Source organism: Loxodonta africana, chromosome 5, assembly GCF_030014295.1.
Source record: "Loxodonta africana isolate mLoxAfr1 chromosome 5, mLoxAfr1.hap2, whole genome shotgun sequence".
Lineage (NCBI taxonomy): Eukaryota > Metazoa > Chordata > Mammalia > Proboscidea > Elephantidae > Loxodonta > Loxodonta africana.
Genome location: NC_087346.1, coordinates 35,434,545 through 35,454,727, shown reverse-complemented (window position 1 = coordinate 35,454,727; position 20,183 = coordinate 35,434,545). Strand labels below are relative to the sequence as shown.

The 20,183-nt window shown below is 36.8% G+C and overlaps 1 protein-coding gene across 7 annotated transcripts in view; it reads right to left on the bottom strand.

The window, feature by feature from the left end:
* The window catches only part of ZGRF1 (zinc finger GRF-type containing 1), a 103,806-nt gene that overhangs the window by 79,811 nt on the left and 3,812 nt on the right, over positions 1-20,183 (bottom strand). For 6 of the 7 annotated variants that reach the window (XM_064285427.1, XM_064285425.1, XM_064285423.1 and 3 more), the window contains exons 2-6: positions 19,040-19,130; positions 16,141-16,221; positions 10,873-10,932; positions 9,108-9,293; positions 6,652-8,890 (exon numbers count right to left, since the gene is read on the bottom strand). In XM_064285427.1, coding sequence (XP_064141497.1) covers positions 6,652-8,890; positions 9,108-9,293; positions 10,873-10,932; positions 16,141-16,221; positions 19,040-19,060 — 2,587 coding nt within the window. In that variant the 5' untranslated portion in view covers positions 19,061-19,130. Of the gene's footprint in view, positions 1-6,651; positions 8,891-9,107; positions 9,294-10,872; positions 10,933-16,140; positions 16,222-19,039; positions 19,562-20,183 lie in introns of those variants that run through there. The other variant, XM_064285422.1, reaches the window with a different exon arrangement.

Here is a 20,183-nt window from a genome sequence, read left to right as displayed (position 1 = left end):
TCACCCCCCCCCCAAAAAAATTACATTGTTTCTAGAGGCCTTTCAAAATAATACTTTGTTGAGTTTCATGTGATGATCAACTTTCTACAAGTATTTTATTTTGCTTATTTTCACTATAACATAGTTATTTGATCTCATAGTTTTAGAATTCTATTAGTTAGCCAATACTCATCATTGTATATTCCTTTAATTACCACAAATGTTAATTACTTCAAAATAAAATCATACAGACTCCCAACAAAGAAGAGTCAATGACCAGGTAGCTTTACTGATGAGCCAAAGCAAACCAAACCAAATCCGCTGCCGCTGAGTCGATTCCGACTCATAGTGACCCTATAAGACAGAGTAGAACTGCCCCATACAGTTTTCAAGGAGCGCCTGGTGGATCTGAACTGCTGACCTTTTGGTCAGCAGCCATAGATAGCTCTTAACCACTATACCACCAGGGTTTCCTTACTGGTGAAACCTACTAAATATTTAAAAAAGAATTAACACACAGCTTGACCAGGGCAACGTCATAGAAGCTTCACAGACACATCCCAATGCCTTGAGGGACTGAGCTACTGGGCTGAGGGCTGGGGACCATGATTTTGGGGAAAAAAAAAAAATCTAGTTAAATTGGCATAACATGGTCTATAAAGAAAATGTTGTACATCCTACTTTGGTGAGTAGGGTCCAGGTCTTAAAAGCCTGTGAGTGGCCATTTAAGATACAAGTACTGATTCCATCCTGGCTGGAGCAAGCTGAATGAAGAAAACCAAAGACACAAGGGAAAGGTTAATCCAAAGGACTAAGGGACCACAACTACCACAACCTCCACCAGCCTGAGCCCAGAACAGCTAGATGTTGCCTGGTTGCCACCACTGACTGCTCTGACAGGGGTCACAACTGAGGATCCTGGACACAGCAGGAGAAAAATGTAGAACAAAATTCACACCCACATACCCGCACACACACAAACCTCAGGCTTGCTGGTCTGAGAGAAACTGGAGTAAATCCCAAGAGTATGGTCCCTGGACACCCTTTTAACTCAGTAGTGAAATTACTCCTGAGGTTCACCCTTTAGCCAAAGATCAGACAGATCTATACGGCAAACAATAACACACATGAGGAATGTGCTTTGTAGTTCAATCATGTATACAAGACTGATGAGCACACCAGACAAAAGCAAAGATGTGAAGACAAGAAGGAACAGGAAAACTGGATGAATGGAAACAGGAAACACGGAACCCAGGGTGGAGAAGGGGCGTGTTGGCATATCACAGGGTTGGCAACCAACGTCACAAAATGATTTGTTTATTAACTGTGTTTAATGGGAAACTAATTTGCTCTGTAAACTTTCACCTAAAGTACAATTTTAAAAAAAGAATTAACACCTACCCTACTCAAACGCTTCCAAAAAATAGAAGAGGAGGGGACACTTTCTAATATATTCTATGAAGCCAGCATTATCCTGATACCAAAGCCAGACAAAGATATCACAAGAAAACTAGAGACCAATATTCCTTATGAAGATAGATGCAAAAATCCTCAACAAAATATTAGCAAATAAAATTGAACAGCACATTAAAAGGACTATACACCAGGACCAAGAAGCTTTATCCCAGGAATACAAAAGTGGTTCAATATAAGAAAAATCAATTAATGTAATAATATACCACTTTAATAGAATGAAGAAAAAAAACAAAAAACCTCGATCATCTCAATAGACACAGTGAAAACATTTGACAAATCTCAACACCCTTTCCTGATAAAAATACTCAGCAAACTAGCAATAGAAGGAAAATTTCTTAACGTGATGGAGGGCATTTCCGGAAACGGTGAAAGACTAACGCTTTCCCCGTAAGCTCAGAAACAAGACAAAGATGCCTACTTCTGCCAGTGCTCTTCAACATTGTATGAGAAGTCCTTGCCAGAAAAATTAGACAAGAAAAAAATAAAGGCATCTAAATTAGAAGACATAAAACTATCTATATTTGCTGATGACATGATTCTATATGTAGAAAATTCCATAGAATCCATAAAAAACTGACTAAAGCTAACAAAATTCAGCAAAGTTGGAGGATACAAGATCAAAAGGCAAAAATCAGTTGTGTTTCTACATATCAGCAGTGAATAACCTGAAAAGGGAATTAACAATTCCATTTCCAATAGCATTCCAAAAACCAAAATGCTTACACTTTAGGAATAAATTTAATGAAGATGAAAGACATGTACACTAAATACTACAACAGCCTTCTTTACAGAAATAGAAAAACCAAAACCTCAACTTTATATGGAAACCCTGGTGGCACAGTGGTTAAGTATATGTAATGGCAACAGGCCATGAGTAGCTAAAGCAATTTGCAAGAGAAGAACAAAGCAGGGTTCATACTTCCTGATTTTAAAACATACTATACGGCTGTAGGAATCAAAACAGCCTGGTACTGGTGTAACAACAGATAGATAGACCAATGGAATAGAACCAAGAGTCTAGAAATAAACCCACACATCTACAGTCAACTGACTTTTAAAAAGGGTGCTAAGTACATTTGATGGGAAAAGAAGACTCTCTTCAATAAATGGTGCTGGGAAAACTGGATTTCCACACACAGAAAAATGAAATAGGATCCATGCCTCACACCATATACAAAAACAAATTCGAAATGGATTAAGGACCTAAATATGTAAACCAAAACCATAAAATTCTTAAAAGAACAAGCAGAAGCAATGCTATCAGGCCAAGCTTTCAGCAATGGATTATCTAATAACAAAACCACAAATAGCAAAAGACTAAATAAATAAATGGTACCTCAGAAAAATTAAAAAACTTTTGCTCATCAAAAGACTTTACCAAAAAAGTGAAAAGACAAGCTACTGTCTCGAAGAATATCTTCGGAAACCATATATCTGACAAATATCTAATAACCAAAATATATATAAAACTTCAACAACAAAAAGACAAATATCCTAACCATAAAATGGCAAAGGACTTGAATAGGCATTTCATCAAGGAGGACATTCAAATGGCCACCAAACACAAGAAAAGATGCTCAGCATCATTAGACATCAGAGAGATGCAAATTAAAACAACAGTGAGATGCCATTTCACTCCCATTAGCGTGGCTAAGGTTACAAAAAAAAAAGTGAGAGAAAATAAATGTTGGTAAGAATGTGGGGAAATTGGCACTCTTATCCATTGCTGGTGGGAATGCAAAACTGTACAGCTGTTACAGAAAACAGTGTGGTGGTTCCTCAAAAAACTAAAATTAGACTATTACATGACCCAGCAATTCCACCCCTAGGTATATACCCAAAAGATTTGAATGCAGACACTCAAAAAGAGACTCATACACCAGTGTTCACTACAGCACTATTCGCAATAGCCAAAAGGTGGGAACAACCTAAATGCCCATCAACAGATGAATGGATAAAAAAAATGTGGTACATACATACAAAGGAATACTACTCAGCCAGCAAGAGAAATGAAGTCTTGATGCATGTACGGTTGGAGCTTGAAGACATTATGCTAAGCAAAATAAGCCAACCATAAAAGGACAAACACAGTATGACCTCACTTATACAGTAAGACAAGAAAAGGCAAATGTATAGAGATCAAAGTTTACTAGTGGTAACCAGGGGCAGGAGGAAGAAATAAAGAGGGGCTTAATGGTGAGGGAAAAATCTCATTAAGGGTAGGGTTGCACAGCCAATTATTGTAATTGCTGTCAATAAGATGTATACCCGTAAAAAGTCGAATTGACAAAAGTTGTGTGATAGATACATTTATGACACACGCACACAAAAAAAGTAGCTGTTGAGGCTGCTTATGTAAAAACAAACACCTGAGAGGATTTGGTTCCTTGGCTTGGAGGTTTAGAGTCATGGTTTCATAGGGCATCCCAATTAACTGGCCTAATAACGTGTTTAGTGCTTCTGTTCTGTGTCCTAGTTCATTGCGTGGTGCCTGGGGTCTTAAAAGCTTGCAAGCAGCTATGCAAGTTACAACAATTGGTCTCTATTCACCTAGAGCAATAAAGGAAGGAAAGTCTGGAATAGGAGGAGGATATGGAATATGTGGCTAATTGCCTCCATGAATAACTGCGTCCTTTGCCATGAGACCAGAAGAACTGGATGGTGTCAGGCTACCATTACTGAACATTTTGATCAAAGATTCCATAGCAGAATCCTAATCAACAGGGGGTAAATGCAGAATTTCAAATTTTCATGGACTCTAGACTTCCTAGAGCCGTGGAGGGTGGATGAACCCCTGAAACTATTGGTCTGAGATAATCTTTAAACCTTAAACCAAAAGCATCCCCTGAACTCATCTTAAAACCAAACAACAGTTTAGCTTAACTAGTAAAAATGTGTGCCTTGAACATTATGCTCTGTTAAAAACTATCTACCCAGGATCAAATTGACAACAGCAACTTAAAAGCTTAGATAGGAACCTTAGGGGGCAGTAAGTTTATGTTGACAAGGGAGAAACAACTCAGAAAAGGAAGTAAGAACGATTGTACAACTCAAAGAACGTAATCAATATTATTAAATTGTACGCGTAGAAACTATTGAATTGGTGTATGTTTTGCTGTATGCATTCTCAACAACAACAAAATAAAATTTAGGAAAAAAAACACTACAAATACCTGCTAAAGAAATTAAAGACCTAAATAAATGGAAAGACATCTCATGTTCATGGATTGGAAGACAATATGGTTAAGATGGCAATACTCCCCAAAGTGATCTACAGTTTCAATGCAATCCCTATCAAAATTCCAACCACCTTTTTTGCAGGTGTACTGGAGCTGCAGGATCTCAACCCGCTCCAAAGTCGTTGCCGTCGAGTCGATTCCGACTCATAGCAACCCTATAGGACAGAGTAGAACTGCCCCATAGGGTTTTCAAGGAACAGCTGGTGGATTCAAACTGCCAACTTTTTGGTTAGCAGCCAAGCTCTTAACCACTGCCCCACCGGGGCTCCTGGATAAACACATGCAAAAGAATGAAGGCAGACCCCTACCTTGAACTCCATATACAAAAATTTACTCAAAATGAATCAATGACCTAAATACAAGAGTTAAAACTATAAAGCTCTTAGATGGGAACATAGGGGTAAATGTTCACGACCTTGGATTTGGCAATGATTCTCAGATATAACACAAAAAGCAGGAGAAACAAAAGATAAGTTTGACTTCATCAAAATTAAATCCTTTTGTGCACTTAAGGATATTATCAAGAATGTAAAAAGACAACCTATAAAAAAAAACCCTATAGAATGGGAAAAATGTTTGCAAATCATACATCTCATGAGGATATTAACGCTTAGAATATATAAAGAAATCTTAAAACTCAACAATGAAAAGACAAATAACCTAATTTAAAAATGGGCAAAGGACTTGAATAGATATTTCTCCAGATATACAAGTGGCCAACAAGCACATGAAAAGATTTTCAATATCACTGGCCATTAAGGAAATGCAAATCAAAACCACAATAACACTTCATAGCTACTGTTGTTGTTAGATGGCTTGAATGAGCTCCAACTCATGGGGACGCATCTACTAGGATGGCTTTAATAAAAATAAAAAAACAGAAAATAACAAGTGTTGACAAAGATATGGAGAAATAGGAACCCTTGTATATTGCTGGTAAAAATGTAAAATGGTACAGGTGCTATGAAAAATGATTTGGCAGTTCCTCAAAAAGCTAAACGTAGAATTACCATATGACCCAGAAATTCTACCCTGAGGTATATACACAAAAGAAGTGAAAACATATGTCCAAACTGAAACTTATACACTAATGTTTATAACAGCAACATAAGTCAGAATAGAGAAAAGTTAGGAACAACCCAAACGTCCATCAACGGATGAATGGATAAGCAAATTGCGGTATAAATACACAATGGACTACCACTCAGCTATAAAAAGGAATGAGGTACTGATATGTGATACAGCTTGGAAGAACCTCAAAACCTTTAAGTGAAAGAAGGCAGACCTACAAGGTCACATATTTTATGATTCCTTTTATATGATATATACAGAATAGGCAAATCTAGAGACAGAAAGCAGATTAGAGGTAATCAGCAGCTGAGGAAGGGGAAGTAAGGAGTGATTACTTAATGGGTAGAGGTGTTTTTATGGGTGATGAAAAAATTTTGAGACTAAAGAGAGTTGGTGGTTGCACAACGTTGTGAATACACTAAATACAACTGAGCTGTACACTTGCAAATGGATGATTTTGTTATATGAATTTCACGTCAATTTAAAAAAATCACACAAAATAATATACATCAAATAAAATACATTGTCCTGTGAAATTCTTATTTTCAAAGTGACATTTTACTATTGAGAAGACATAGTCTACAAGTATAAAAAAGAGATATCTAGCCACATATGTATGCGTTTATATGGGCTTATATATGCATAGAATCTTTTTGAAAGCATATACACAAAAAACTGTGTCTAATTCTGAGAAGTGGACTGAGGAACCATGGTAGAAAGGACACTTATTTTTTACTATATTACCCTAATAAAACTGATTTTACCAAGTACATTTATTATGTATTTAAACACGATATAATTCTTTAATGTAGCCTCCAGAAGCAAGTAATCTTCTCATCCTTTGAGCTATAAAGAGAACAACCCAAAATAGACATATCATTCTAACCTTCAGGACTGCTATCTGGCGCACATGTCTGCTGAGTTTCTCGTTGTTTAGAAGATGTATTTTTCTTTTTCAGTACTTCCAAGCTTTCTAAAGCTGTACTGTGTTCAGACAGAGACCTTAATAGGGAAATGTTATTTACTAATCCAGAATGTTCTGAAGAATTTCCATGATTACTGTGATATTGTTTGCAATCTCCAACACTTTCTATCTCAATGTGTTCACGGGGCAAACTCTCAATCCTTCCTGAATTTTCATACATAGGACTACGTGCTTCTGGTTCTTTGGAAATAGAATGCTTATTTCCCAGAGGGTGAAACGAAGAATTGGAAACTTGGGTATTTGATTTATCAAGTGCAATATATTCAGAATGTTGTTGATTGGTATTTAATAGCTGGATACTGTTGTCATTACTAGAGGGTGATGATAAAACCTGTTCATCATTTTTGTCCAAGTCACTTCCCAAAATAAAAGGCTGAGGCTGAAGGTCTTCTGAAAACAGGCTAGTGTTTTCAGGAGTCTGATTAGTGGCCTTGCCTAAAAACTGATGAGTATGTAAATTTGTTCTTATGCCTTTAGATTTATTTGCGAGTAAAGCGAAATCATAGCCAGTTTTGACTTTATGGATAGACTTATTAGCATCGTCATTATTATCTACGCATATATCATTGGTCCACTCTAAAGATGAGTCAAAGTTACTTAATGTGTCATTATAGTCCTCTATTTCTTTTCCAGTGTTTTCAGCTTTACAAGGTCCCGTGTCAAATTCTACACAAGTTCTAGCGCTAAACTGTGATGGCAGAGTCTCTTTAATAGGTAACGGCTTCATAGCTTTGCCACCAAAAGACGTTAAGAGAGGCAAATGTTCACTGCCAATTTCCTTACAGCTTATGTCCTCACATCTCTTCTGCACACACGAATTACCGTTATGCTCTGAATCCTGGGAAATTTTGCTGCTTTCCTGTGATTCCTCCTCCGTGTCACTGGTCTCAAAATTGTTCAGATCAAAAGTTATTTCCAAAAATGGCTGTGTTGCATTACTCATAGGTTCATTAATACCATTAATTCCTTCATTATTAGCACTACTGTTAGAAAACACGTCTGTACTATCATCAGAGATACTAAAATTGTTACTTAGAGAAGATTCAATTTGTAGATGCTCCACTTCTGGCAGAGAAGACACTGGTTGTTTATACTCTCTTTCTGGTGTTCCACATGTATTTACCTCCTGAACATTTTCTCCATTAAGATTTGGTCCTTTCATGCACACCTGGTCATTATGATTAAAAGATATTTTATCATTTCCTTGGACCTCTGCATATTCTGCATTGCTATATGTAACTGGTAAGCTGAAGCTTTCACAGGATGAAGGAATTTCAAAATTTATTTCCTGATCCCAGGAGGATGGATCATTAGCTACTTGCTTGTCTTCATTATACTTTTCCCCCATTTCAGCATATGTTTCAAAGAACTGTACCTTCTTTTGTACCAAAAGGTCTTTCATATTTGTATTTATTTCATCTCCCTGGGCCTTGGGTTTCCTTTCTACATCACTTCCATTCATATAAGAAGAATGTATAGGTGAGCTCTGTGAGGATAAATACACGGTCCATCGGCTTTTATTTCTTACGATATTTTCTGATTGATGCTGGTAGTGTAACCGTTCTGTGCTCTTCACCTCAGCACACTTTTCTTGTTCAACTAGGCACTTTGGTTTAGTAGGAATTTTTAAACTTTCTTGTGGATGTATCTGTGTAAAATGTTCTGTAATCTCAGAATTTAGTTCTTTATATGTACTAGTTGATTTAGACTTCAGAAGAGCCAATATCTGTGCTCTGCTCCTGACGTTTTGAGAAATTCCTAAACAGTGAGATGCCAAACTATCTCTTTTCGTGGGCTTATTTGCCAGTGTAGAGTCTGAATGCTTACTTACAGAGTTGATAGGAGAGCAAAAATAATTCTCTGCACATAGCACTTCCGGGTTAACCTTAAAGGATGGGGTAGAGACAACTGAAGAAGAAGGCATGCCGCTTCTCTCTCTGTTCTTGTAAACAACAATGTTCTCAGGGTCTGTTGATATATTTTTTGTATCTTTCTTGCCAGCAGTAGAAAACAAAGGAGATGTGCTGTAGAATGGAGAAAGAAAAGTTGGACCAGATTTCTGAGCCTCAAGTGATATAGCAGGTTGACCATTTTCTGTAGTAACCATTTTCTTTGGCACTGGACGTGGTAATTGAAAGCCCTAAAAATATTGAAACAATTAAAATGATTACCTAATAATAGGTAAATAGCAGTACCTATACAGAGAATGTTTAATGAACTGGCAATAAAAAAAAGAATGTGTCTGCTTTGCCTAAAGTAAAGTAATACTTAAGAGTAAACCAGCTTCAAAATTCACTGTTTCTTGAAATGATTTCATAAATGTATGTTGACTTATTATTTTCAACAGAGAAACTTACAGGAAACTTCCTTTTTAAACCAGAAGGCTGACATCCAAGGGACTGGCCAGAAGAGAGAAACCTCCTTGAATTTAACTCTGCTGCTTCTTTGACAACATTCTGCTTAGGAGCTATGCTTCCAGCAACTTTAACCTCTTCAACTGTAATTAAGAATCGATCGCTTTCTAAGTCATCTCCAGGTTTCACCTAAGAATAAATGTCAAAATCATATACATCTAATTATTTGATTATCTATATGCTCAAGTAAGTTCACCATGCTAACACTGCACAAGATACACATTCAATAAAGTTGTTGAACAAATGAATAAATGACTTAATTTGTTATTATGCACTAGTTATTTATCAACAAGCATAAAATAATAATAGTACAGATAATAATACAACAAAAAATTATCCACTAATTTATTCTGTAAACAATATAAACTGGGCATCCATGTGAGGCCCTTTGTTACATGCCGGGGATACAAACAAGAAAAAAATGTCTCTTCTCAAGGAGTTTAGTGGAGATACATACAACTAAATGTAATTTTTTTTTTAAATAAATGAAAGCTATTAAACATTAATTATATACTTTCATAAATGAACCTTAATTAGATACACACTCATAATTCTAAGTTTAATATTAATGTAAATTATTCCAGTTGCTTAAACAATCATATTCCAAAAAGCATTTTAATCACTTTAATGAATAAAACACAACACTAGCCACCACCTGACTGAAGCATAAAAATAAAATTATCAACCTAGTTTGATAATACACAGAATCTGTATCAGATTAATTTTTTACTAATGAAATGACTTATAAGATGAAATAACAGCAACCATAGTTACCATCAATTAAGCACCAACAAAGACAGTGCCTCTCCTAGACACTCTTTTGATAAATGTAAAAATGCCAAAAAAAACAAAGAAGAAAAAAAATCAAACCCACTGTCGTACAACTGTCCCATAGGGTTTCCCAGGAGTGGCTGGTGGATTCAAACCTTTCGGTTAGCAGTGGAGCTCTTAACCATTGCGCCACCAGGGCTCTAAAAATACCACTCCCATTATTAATGTCATGTAAAATTTCAAAATGAACTGAATACCATAGACAAAAATCAACACAACGGTAATAAGAATATACATTTTAACACTTTTAGAATCACTGCACTAAATTGCTAGGCACTTTACATAAGCTATTTCTGATCTTCAGACCAACCCAGTGAGGCTGTATAGGATCCACATTTTACCGCAGGGAAGTTATATAGGGTTAACAAGGAAGTATAAGAAGATGGGAAATGAACCCAGGCCATACCAATTCTAATATTCTTATATTATACTAAAATATGCCTTTAGTTCCCTCCACCCACCCCTATTCCCCAACAGGGGACAAACAGAATAAATATTTGAGAAAATATTTAAATGGTAAAAATTTAAAAAATTAGAGATATAATTACAGATCTCTGCCTATCAATGCCATGTAGTAGAGTTGAACTTCTTAGGTTTGAATCCCAGTCCCACCACTAGAACTCTATGAACTTAACCTGTCTGCACTGTACTCCTGATCTATAAATATCACGGGGTTGTTGTAAGAACTAAATAAAACAATATCTACAAGCTTTTAGCACAGAATCTGGGCAATAGTAGATACTCAAAAAATACTAGCTATAATTATTAATATTAGTACTACGACTATACTTTGTAACAACAACAATCATAAAGGAAGTATTTCAGGAGTTTTTTTTTTTTTTTTTTTTTTTTAAATAAGACAAACACATTAAAATACCTCAAGGTGCTTAAGAAATATGCTGTCCAGACAATCTCCTTTGTCATTATATAAAATTGCCTATATTAAAACAAAATGAATGTTAAAAAGGAAAAGAGCATAATCCTACTTAAATTTCTTCAGTAGCAAATAAAAAATTATTATTCAAGTAAATCACATAATAAAAAAATTACCCATTTTGTTTACTTGGATTTGAAAGTGCATCCATTTCAAATGTCCACCCCCAGCAGCTATTCAGTCAGCATAAGAGAGCAAAGGCATACACATAAAAAAATTCAAGAACGTAATCCCTACCATGAGGATCTTGGAATAGACTTGGGAAAAAAGCAGAAGTGGAATGCATTGCTGTTAGGTGCCACCAACTCACAGCAACCACATGTGACAGACTAGAACTCCCCTATTGGGATTTCTACGCTGTAATCTTTACAGAAACAGATCACCTGGTCTTTCTCCCACAAAGTCACCGAGTTGGTTCAAATCACCAACATTTTGGTTAGCAGCTTAACCACTGCACCACCCGGGCTCCTAGAATGTATTAACCAAACCCATAGCTGTTGCGTCAATTCCGACTCATAGAGACCCTAAAGGACAGAGTAGAACTGCCCTGTAGGGTTTCCAAAGCTGTAGATCTTTATGGAAGCAGACTACATCTTTCTCCTACGGAGCAGCTGCCAGGTTCAAACTGCTGACCTTTGGTTAGCAGCCAAGCACTTTAACCACTGTGCCACCACAGTTCCTTGGAATGCATTCCAAAATAATTAAAAAAAAAAAAAACAAAAAACCTGTTGCTGTCGAGTTGATTCTGACTCATAGTAACCCTATAGGACAGAGCAGAACTGCCCTATAGAGTTTCCAAGGAGCACCTGGTGGATATGAACTGCTGACCTTTTGGTTAGCAGCCAAACTCTTAACCACTGCACCACCAGGGCTTCCTGGGATGCATTAGTTGGGGGCAAAATTGGAGACAAGCTCAGTTAAGAGATTACTGTAATGGCAAAGGGTGGGGGAATCACAAAGACAGGTACTTGAAATAAAACATCAGCACTGGGGATAAGACGATTGCCTATGAGGTATAATGGATAAGACTTACTGACCAACTGAATGTGAGGGGTAAGAGAGAAAAAAGAAGCTAAGGTGACTATTATGTTCCTGGCTTTCCCCTTATGGCTCTAGCCATCTTTCATGGCAGTTTTTCCACTAGCCTCTTAAATACTGGTGTTTCTACCACTTTGGAGAACATTCTGGCAGCTCCTCAAAAGGTTAATCATGGACAATAAATAGAGATACCATATGACCCAGCAATCTTACTCCTAGGTATATTCCTAAGAGGAATGAAAACATGTCCACGTAAAAATCTGTACACAAATACTCACAGCAGCATTATTAAATAATAGTCAAAAGGTAGAAACAAGCCAATGTACACCAACTGATGAATGGTTAAATAAAATGTGGTCTGCCCATACAATGCTGCATTAGTCAGCAATAAAAAGAAATGAAGGAGCCCTGGTGGCACTACAGTTAATCACTCGGCTGCTAACTGAAAGGTTGGTGGTTTGAACCCAGGCAGCAGCTCTGTAGGTGAAAGATCTGGTAACCTGCTTCCGTAAAGATTACAGCCAAGAAAACCCTATAGGGCAGGTCTACTCTGTTACATGGGGTACTACGAGGCAGAATCAACTCAATGGCACCCAACAACAAAAAGGAATGAAGTAAAAAAAAAAAAAGGGATCAAGTTACGACACAGACGGACCCTGAAAATATTATGCTAAATGAAAGAAGTTATACACAAAAGACTATATATTGTACGATTCCATTCATATGAAATGTCCAGAATAGACAAATCTATAGAGACAGAAAATGAATCAGTGGTTGCTTAGGACTAGGGGGTAAGGGTGGGTAATGGGTAACCAAAAACACCAAACCAATGCCGTTGAGTAGATTCCAACTCATGGCAACCCTATGTGTTGCACAGTAGAACTGCACTCTATAGGGTTTTCAGAAGGAGATCACCAGGCCTTTCTTCCAAGGTCCTCCTGGGTGGGTTTGAACCACCAACTTTTCAGTTAGTAGTCATGTGCTTAACTATTTGCACCACTCAGGGACTCTATGGTTAATGGGGTAGTGACTTGTTAATGGGATTGAGATCTCTTTTTGGGGTGACCAAACGTTCTAAAATTAGATTGTAGTGATGGTTGTACAACTCTGAGTACACCAAGAACCACTGAACTGAACACTTTAAATGGATGAATTATACAGTATGTGAGTTCTATATCAATAATGCTGCTAAGAAAATTGGTATTTACAAGGGCTCTATCCTTCTCTATTCCTTTCATTCTATTCTTCCTCCAAGCAATATCATCTATACAAATCAAATGATGTCACATGTCTGCTGAGATCCTTCCTATGTCTCCACAGCTCCCTAACAGCAAAATCCTAACAATGGCCAATAGTGCCTATACAAACAGGGCTCCCATTAACTCTCCATCACTATCTCCTACCATTCTTGCCCTTGCTAACTATTGTAGCTACAATGAACAATGAACAGTGTTGTTTATCTAACCCACTAAACATATATATTCAGACTGCTCCTCCAAGTGATTTCCATGAAATTAGGGATTTGTCTGTTTTGTCCTCTGTTACATCCTCTAGAATAGTGCCTAATAGGTGCCCAAAAACTATTTGTTGACTAAATGAATGAATGAATTCATTCTAATGGCTTCAAATACCACCTAAATGCCAGGGACTCCAAATCTATATTGTAGCCAAAACTCTTTGCTGAGTTCCTGGGTCCATATAGGCAATTACTTGAGTGTTTCTATGACACTGCAAATGCAGTATGCTCAAAATGGAATTCAAAATATAAAATATTCATCCTCCCCCTTAGCTTGGTTTTCTTCTTGAGATATCCTATTTCAGTATCATAATCATAATACAAAAACGTAAAAGTCATTCTGGATTCTCCTTGTACCTTCCATATCTAGACCTGAAGATTTCGATATTTTCAAACTTCTCCCTAATCCCTTCCCTCTACTGCCATTGCTAATAACTGCTTGCTGAGACCACCATAACCTTTCGTCTAGATTATTCTATAGCCTCTTCACTACAACAGTTTTCCTAAATCCAATCTGACTTTCATCTTACATAACTTTCACATTCCTGGCAAAGCGATCTTTCTAAAACACAAGTATCATTATGTTACTCTTCTGGCCATCATCCTTCCATGGCTCCTCAGGCTGAGCACACAAAGTCCTTCATAATGGCTCCTGTCTACCTCTTTGGCTTTATATTCTACCATTTCTCAACATGTGCCCTTTGTTCCAGCCATATTTAATTGCTTACAGTTTCTCAAATGTTTAATACTGTCGCATACTTCCATCCTACTTTTAAATTAAGATCATAAATGGGTTTTAGTAATTAGGTAATCAGGGAATATTTGATATTTAAACTACTTGTGTTATTTTTAATTTTAAAAAGTTATTTTTTTATTTTAAAAGGTTTTGTACAGTTTTAGACAATCTACACTTTAAAAGTAACAGATTAGCCTCATGATTTCAATTTAAAATGTATTTAATTGAGAAATTCATTTTGGATACGCAGCTTTTTCACTGAATGAAAGGGGTAAGTAAATTTTACTAGGTTTATAAACAATATTAGAATACTTAAAAGGCCCTAATATTAACTATATTTACAAGTTTAATTTATTAGAATTAAGAGAGGCTTAAGTACTTGGGAAAGCTTTGCTTGTTAGAGGCAACCAAAACGTTTAAAAAAAGCAAATCGAATATGTTAAATTTTAATATAAAATATTTGAGGTAATTTTCTGAATCGACTCAACAGCAACAGATTTGGTTTGGTTATTTTTTTTTAAAGACTAATTATTTAAACCATTTAGTTTATTCAACTTCAGTTGACTGAACATAAAGCAAAGACCCCACTGATAGTGACTGTTAAACTTAACAAGTTTATAAGTTCAGTAGGATTTATAGGTTAACCTAAAGGTTTAAGGCAAAACTAGAATTTTTTTATTTGCAATTTTAATAATTTAAATACTACTTTTAAAAAACAATAGTAAATAGCCTTTTCTATATTAAAAAGCTTCCCTTAGGGATACTAATAACCCCACAAGGCAGAATGAGGACAGAATATGGAGATCTTTAACTGCTAGGCAAAGCTGTTTGGGCTTCATTCAGGAGGCCACAGATCTCATCAATGTGTCCTATATAATTAAGAAAGGCAGGAGAACGGTTAGAAGGTAGGCTTTGGAGCCCAAAAACCTACATTCACATATGACTCCTCCACCTTCTAGCTGCGAGTTGCTGGGGCAAGCTACTTCATCTTTCTGTGCCTCACTTTTATTATCAGTAAAATGAATATAATATACAACATCATAATAAATGGAGACAAAATTTAAGTTGTCAACAATTTCATTCTACTTGAAGCAACAGTCAATGTTCATGAAGCAGCAGTCAAGAAATCAAATGATGTGTTGCAATGGACAAATCTGCTGCAAAAGACTTCTTTAAAGTTTTAAAAAATGTCGCTTTGATGACTAAGGTGTGCCTGATCCAAGCCTTTTCAATTGCCTCACAGGCATGCAAAAACCACACAATGAAAAAGAAAGAGAAGAATTAATGAATTCGAATTGTTGTGTTAGTGAAGAATATTAAATACACCCCGGACTGCCAGAAGAACAAACAAATTAGTCTTAGGAGAAATACAACCAGAATACTCCTTAGAAGTAAGGATGGTGAGACTTCAGCTCATTTACTTTGGACATGTCATCAGGAAAGACCAACTATTAGAAAAGGACATCATGTTTGGTAAAGTGGAGGGTCAGCAAAAACAAGGGAAACCCTCAATGAGATGGGCTGACACAACAACCACAACAATGGATTCAAACATATCAATGATCATAAATATGGCACAGGACTGGGCAACATTTTGTTGTTTTACATAGGGCACCATGAATTGGCCCAATTCAATGTCAACTAACAACAGGAGAGCTATGTAGATAAAATCAAAGCATTATGACTTGCGCATAGTAAGCACTTTATAACAGCTTTTGAAATCATAACAAATTAAAAAATACTGAGTTTTTATTATACACAAATTAACCACTGTAATGTTAGAATCATTTGATGACAACCATTTTTATATCAAAGTCAGTGTATGATGATATCTGACATTTTATCACCTACAGAATTTTCTTAATATTAATCTACTAAGAACCTAGCTCTTGGAGTCTGTAACCGACCACTTTGCTCTTACTTTGTTTCCTAAGTGGGTGATCTTCAGAATTCCATCTTGCCACACTTTTGACTTCTTCGTCTTCTGGTGAGTATAAAGTACCTTATTTCCAAAAGTACAAAAGAAATGGTTTCAATTTATATGTATTCAATGTTATGCATTTTATATATCTTCCCTACCTAAAAAAATATTTAAGACATCTTTCATTGAAATAAAAGCAGAGACACCAATAACGATAAAACATTAATTAAAAAAAAAAGACGGGAAAGAAAAACATTAGGTAGTAAAAGGTGACGGGAGGAAAGAAGTAAAGGTATAAATCTAAGGAAGAAATCGAAAAGTTAAGTGAGTGTCAAAAGGAATTTTGAGCTTGCTAGTCATTGGTGGAAAAGGAAAAATTTGTGGGGTTACATAGTATCCATAATCCATGCAGTTCTCAAAGTGTGGTTCAGAGACTCCTGGGGGTTCCCGGGGCGTTTTCAGGGATTTGTGAAATGAACATTATTTTCATGATAATACTGAGACATTACTTGCATTTTCACACTCATTGTTTCAGGCATATACAGTGGAGTTTTCCAGAGGCTATATCATATCTAATATTACAATAGATTGATACAGAAGCAGATATAAGAATTCAGTTGTCTTCTATCAAGCCAAATGTTAAAGAGATTTGCAAAAATGTAAAACCATGCTCTTCTTCACAATGTTTTCTCTGTGGTGGTATTTGTTCTTTTGGAAAATACAGCCATTTTTCGAAAAATGTTTTCATGTTATTTTTAATGAATTAATATATAAATATATTTAAAATGTTTTCATTTCTATCATGAAAAACACCCATAGATGTAATCTCTACTAACAAAAGCTCTTTGGCCCTGGGTAATTTTCAAACATGTAAAAAGGTCCTGAGACCAAGGAGTTTCAGAATCATTTATCTAGACATAAGAGGCATGCCAGTTCTTCAAGAGAAAGAAAATTGTTCCCTGGTCCCAAGTTTACAAAGAATTTATCACAAAGGACTTTGTATAACAAACATGAATAAGTAGGCAAAAGATAGGGTTACTAGGTAAAATATAGGTGCTCAATTAAATTTGAATTTCAGATAAACGATACTATTTTTCAATAACCCCCCCTAAAGCCCACTGCCATTGAGTCAATTACAAGGAGTAGCTGCTGGATTTGAACTGCTGACCTTTGGGTTAGCAGCTGAGCACTTAACCACTTCGCCACCAGGGCTCCTGTTATTTGGGACATACTTATACTAAGGACCCCTGCAGGCACAGTGGTTAAGCACTTGGTTGCTAACCATAAGGTTGGCAGTTTGAACCTATGAGCCATTCTGTGGGAGAAAGACGTGACAGTCTGCTTCTGAAAAAATTTAGTCTTGGAAACCCTGTGGTGCACTTCTACTCTGTCTTTTAGGGTCACTATGAGTCAGGATCGACTCAACAGCAATAGGTTTTATGTCCCAGATATTGAATGGAACAAATTTACTCTAAAAACTATTCACTGTTAACCTGACATTCAAATTTAATGAGAGGGAAGGGGTGGGGAGGTGAAATCACTAACCAGATAGTAGACAAGTGTTACCTTTGCTGAGGGGAAAGACAACACCCAATATAAGGGAAGTCAGCACAACTTGAACAAGGTAAAGTCGTACAAGCTTCTCAGACATATCCAAACACCTTGAGGGATGGAGTTACTGTGGCTTAAGGCTGGGGACGATGGTCTCAGGGGACATTTAGGTCAATTGGCTAACAGCTCCTAAAGAAAATGCTCTACATCCTACTTTGGTGAGCTGCATCTGGGGTCTTAACAGCTTTGGAGCAGCCATCTAAGATACATCTATTGGTCCCATCACATCCAGAGCAAAGGAGAATGAAGAAAACCAAAGATACAAGGAAAATATTAGTCCAAAGGACTAACGAGCCATGTAACTACAGCCTCCACCAGCCCGAGTCCAGAGCCCGCTACCATCCCGACCACTCTCACAGGGATCACAATAAGAGTACTAGGCAGAGCAGAAGAATGTAGAACAAAATTCGAATTCATAAAAAAGAAGACCAAACTTACTGGTCTGACAGAGACTGAAGAAACCAAGACTATGGCCTCCAGACACATTGCTAACTCAGAACTGAAGCTACTCCTGAAGTCCACCTTTTAGCCAAAGATTAGATAGGCCTTGGAAACCCTGGTGGCATAGTGGCTAAGAGCTATGGGGCAGTTCTACTCTGTTCTACAGGGTTGCTATGAGTTGGAATCGACTTGATGGCAGTGGGTTTGTTTTGGTTATAAAACTAACAGGAAACCCTGGTGGTGCAGTGGTTAAGCACTACAGCTGCTAACCAAAAGGTCGGCAGGTAGAATCCACCAGGCGTTCTCTGGAAACCCTATGGGACAGTTCTACTCTGTCCTTTAGGGTCACTATGAGTCAGAATCAACTCGAAGGCAATGGGTTTGGTTTTTTTTTTTTTTTTAAATAAAACTAACAATAATACACTGAGGACCATGCTTCTTAGTTCAATCAAGTATACAAGACCAAATGGGCAACACCTGCCCAAAAGCAACGATGAAAAGGCAGGAATGGACAGGAAAACTGGACGAATGGACATGGAGAACCCAGGGTGGAAAGGGAAAAGCGGAGAGTGTTGACATACTGCTGGGAATGCAACCAGTGTCACAAAACAATTGGTGTATAAATTTTTGAATGAAAAACCAATTTGTGCTGTAAACTTTCACATAAACACAATAAAATTAAAAACAGTAATAATAAAAAAAATTAACTGGGCAGTCTTGTTTCTTGATTGTTTTTGCTAAACCTGGTAGCACTAACGAGAGATTTGTGAAATGGAAGGAAGGAAGAAAGAATGGAAGTGAGGGAAGGAAGGAAGGAAAGGAAATAGCGAAAACAGGTAAAACTTACAATAAATTCTTGGCTTTCCATTGTTTCTTCTGAAGTTATAAACCAGTCAGATCCAGCAAATACTCAGCGGTTACTCAACTACTTATACCACCTGAAATAAAAAATGACAAAAAATATTCTACCTGATGAAAAGTATAAGCATCAAATATAATTTTTCAATGCAAATTCTTGACTGAAAAGAGGAACACTACCTAACTACAGATGGAAACAGAGGTGTGATCAAATTATCAGCCACTGAGGATACAGTGGAGCCCAGTGGCGCAGTGGTCAAGAGCTATGGCGAGCTATGGCTGCTAACCAAAAGGTTGACAGGTGGAATCTACCAGCTGCTCCTTGGAAACCCACTGGAGCAGTTCTACCCTGTCCTATAGGATCGCTATGTGTCAGAACTGACTCGACGGCAATGGGTTTCGTTTTTTGTTTGGTTTTTGAGGACACAGTAAAAGAGCAATAGCTCTGCTGTGGAAAAGCAAGTTTTCAAAGGGAAAGACTAAGTAAAAAATAAACAAGCATAAAACTAAGTACAACAATTGTCGTGTTGTTGCTGGGTGCCGTCGAGTCGGTTCAAACTGCCCATAGAGTTTCCAAGAGCGGCTGATGTTTGAACTGCTGACCTTTTGGTTAGCAGCCGAGCTCTTAACCACTATGCCACCAGGGCTCCAACACATAACCAGTAGTCTGCAAATGTTTTTCCATGTGTCATAGCATAGCATGTATCAGAAAATATGATTTTCTACCACAGGTTTGGTTCCTTACACGCTCATTAAATTTTTTAAGAATTGCTATGGTCACCACAAGATGGCCCCCTTGAGTTTTAATTTTTTTTTCTTTTGCTTTTTAAAGTCCATACCACAGTAAAAAAACAAAACCGTTGCCACTGAGTTGATTCTGACTCATGGCAACAGTATCTAGCACTAAATAGGCAGTATAATACTTCTGCAAAGAAAAATCTTTCTTAAAACTGTTGTAATGGGTATGTAGCTATCCTATGATATTGGATGAAACTGTTCTGTGTGCGAATTTGGAAATCTTAAAATCACATTACTCAGGGTGACTTGAAAAAATTAATAGACATAACAAAGAAACATTTTTTTTCTTTTTTCTCTCAAAAGCAGTGGTTCCGAAGGTATGGTCCCTGGACTAG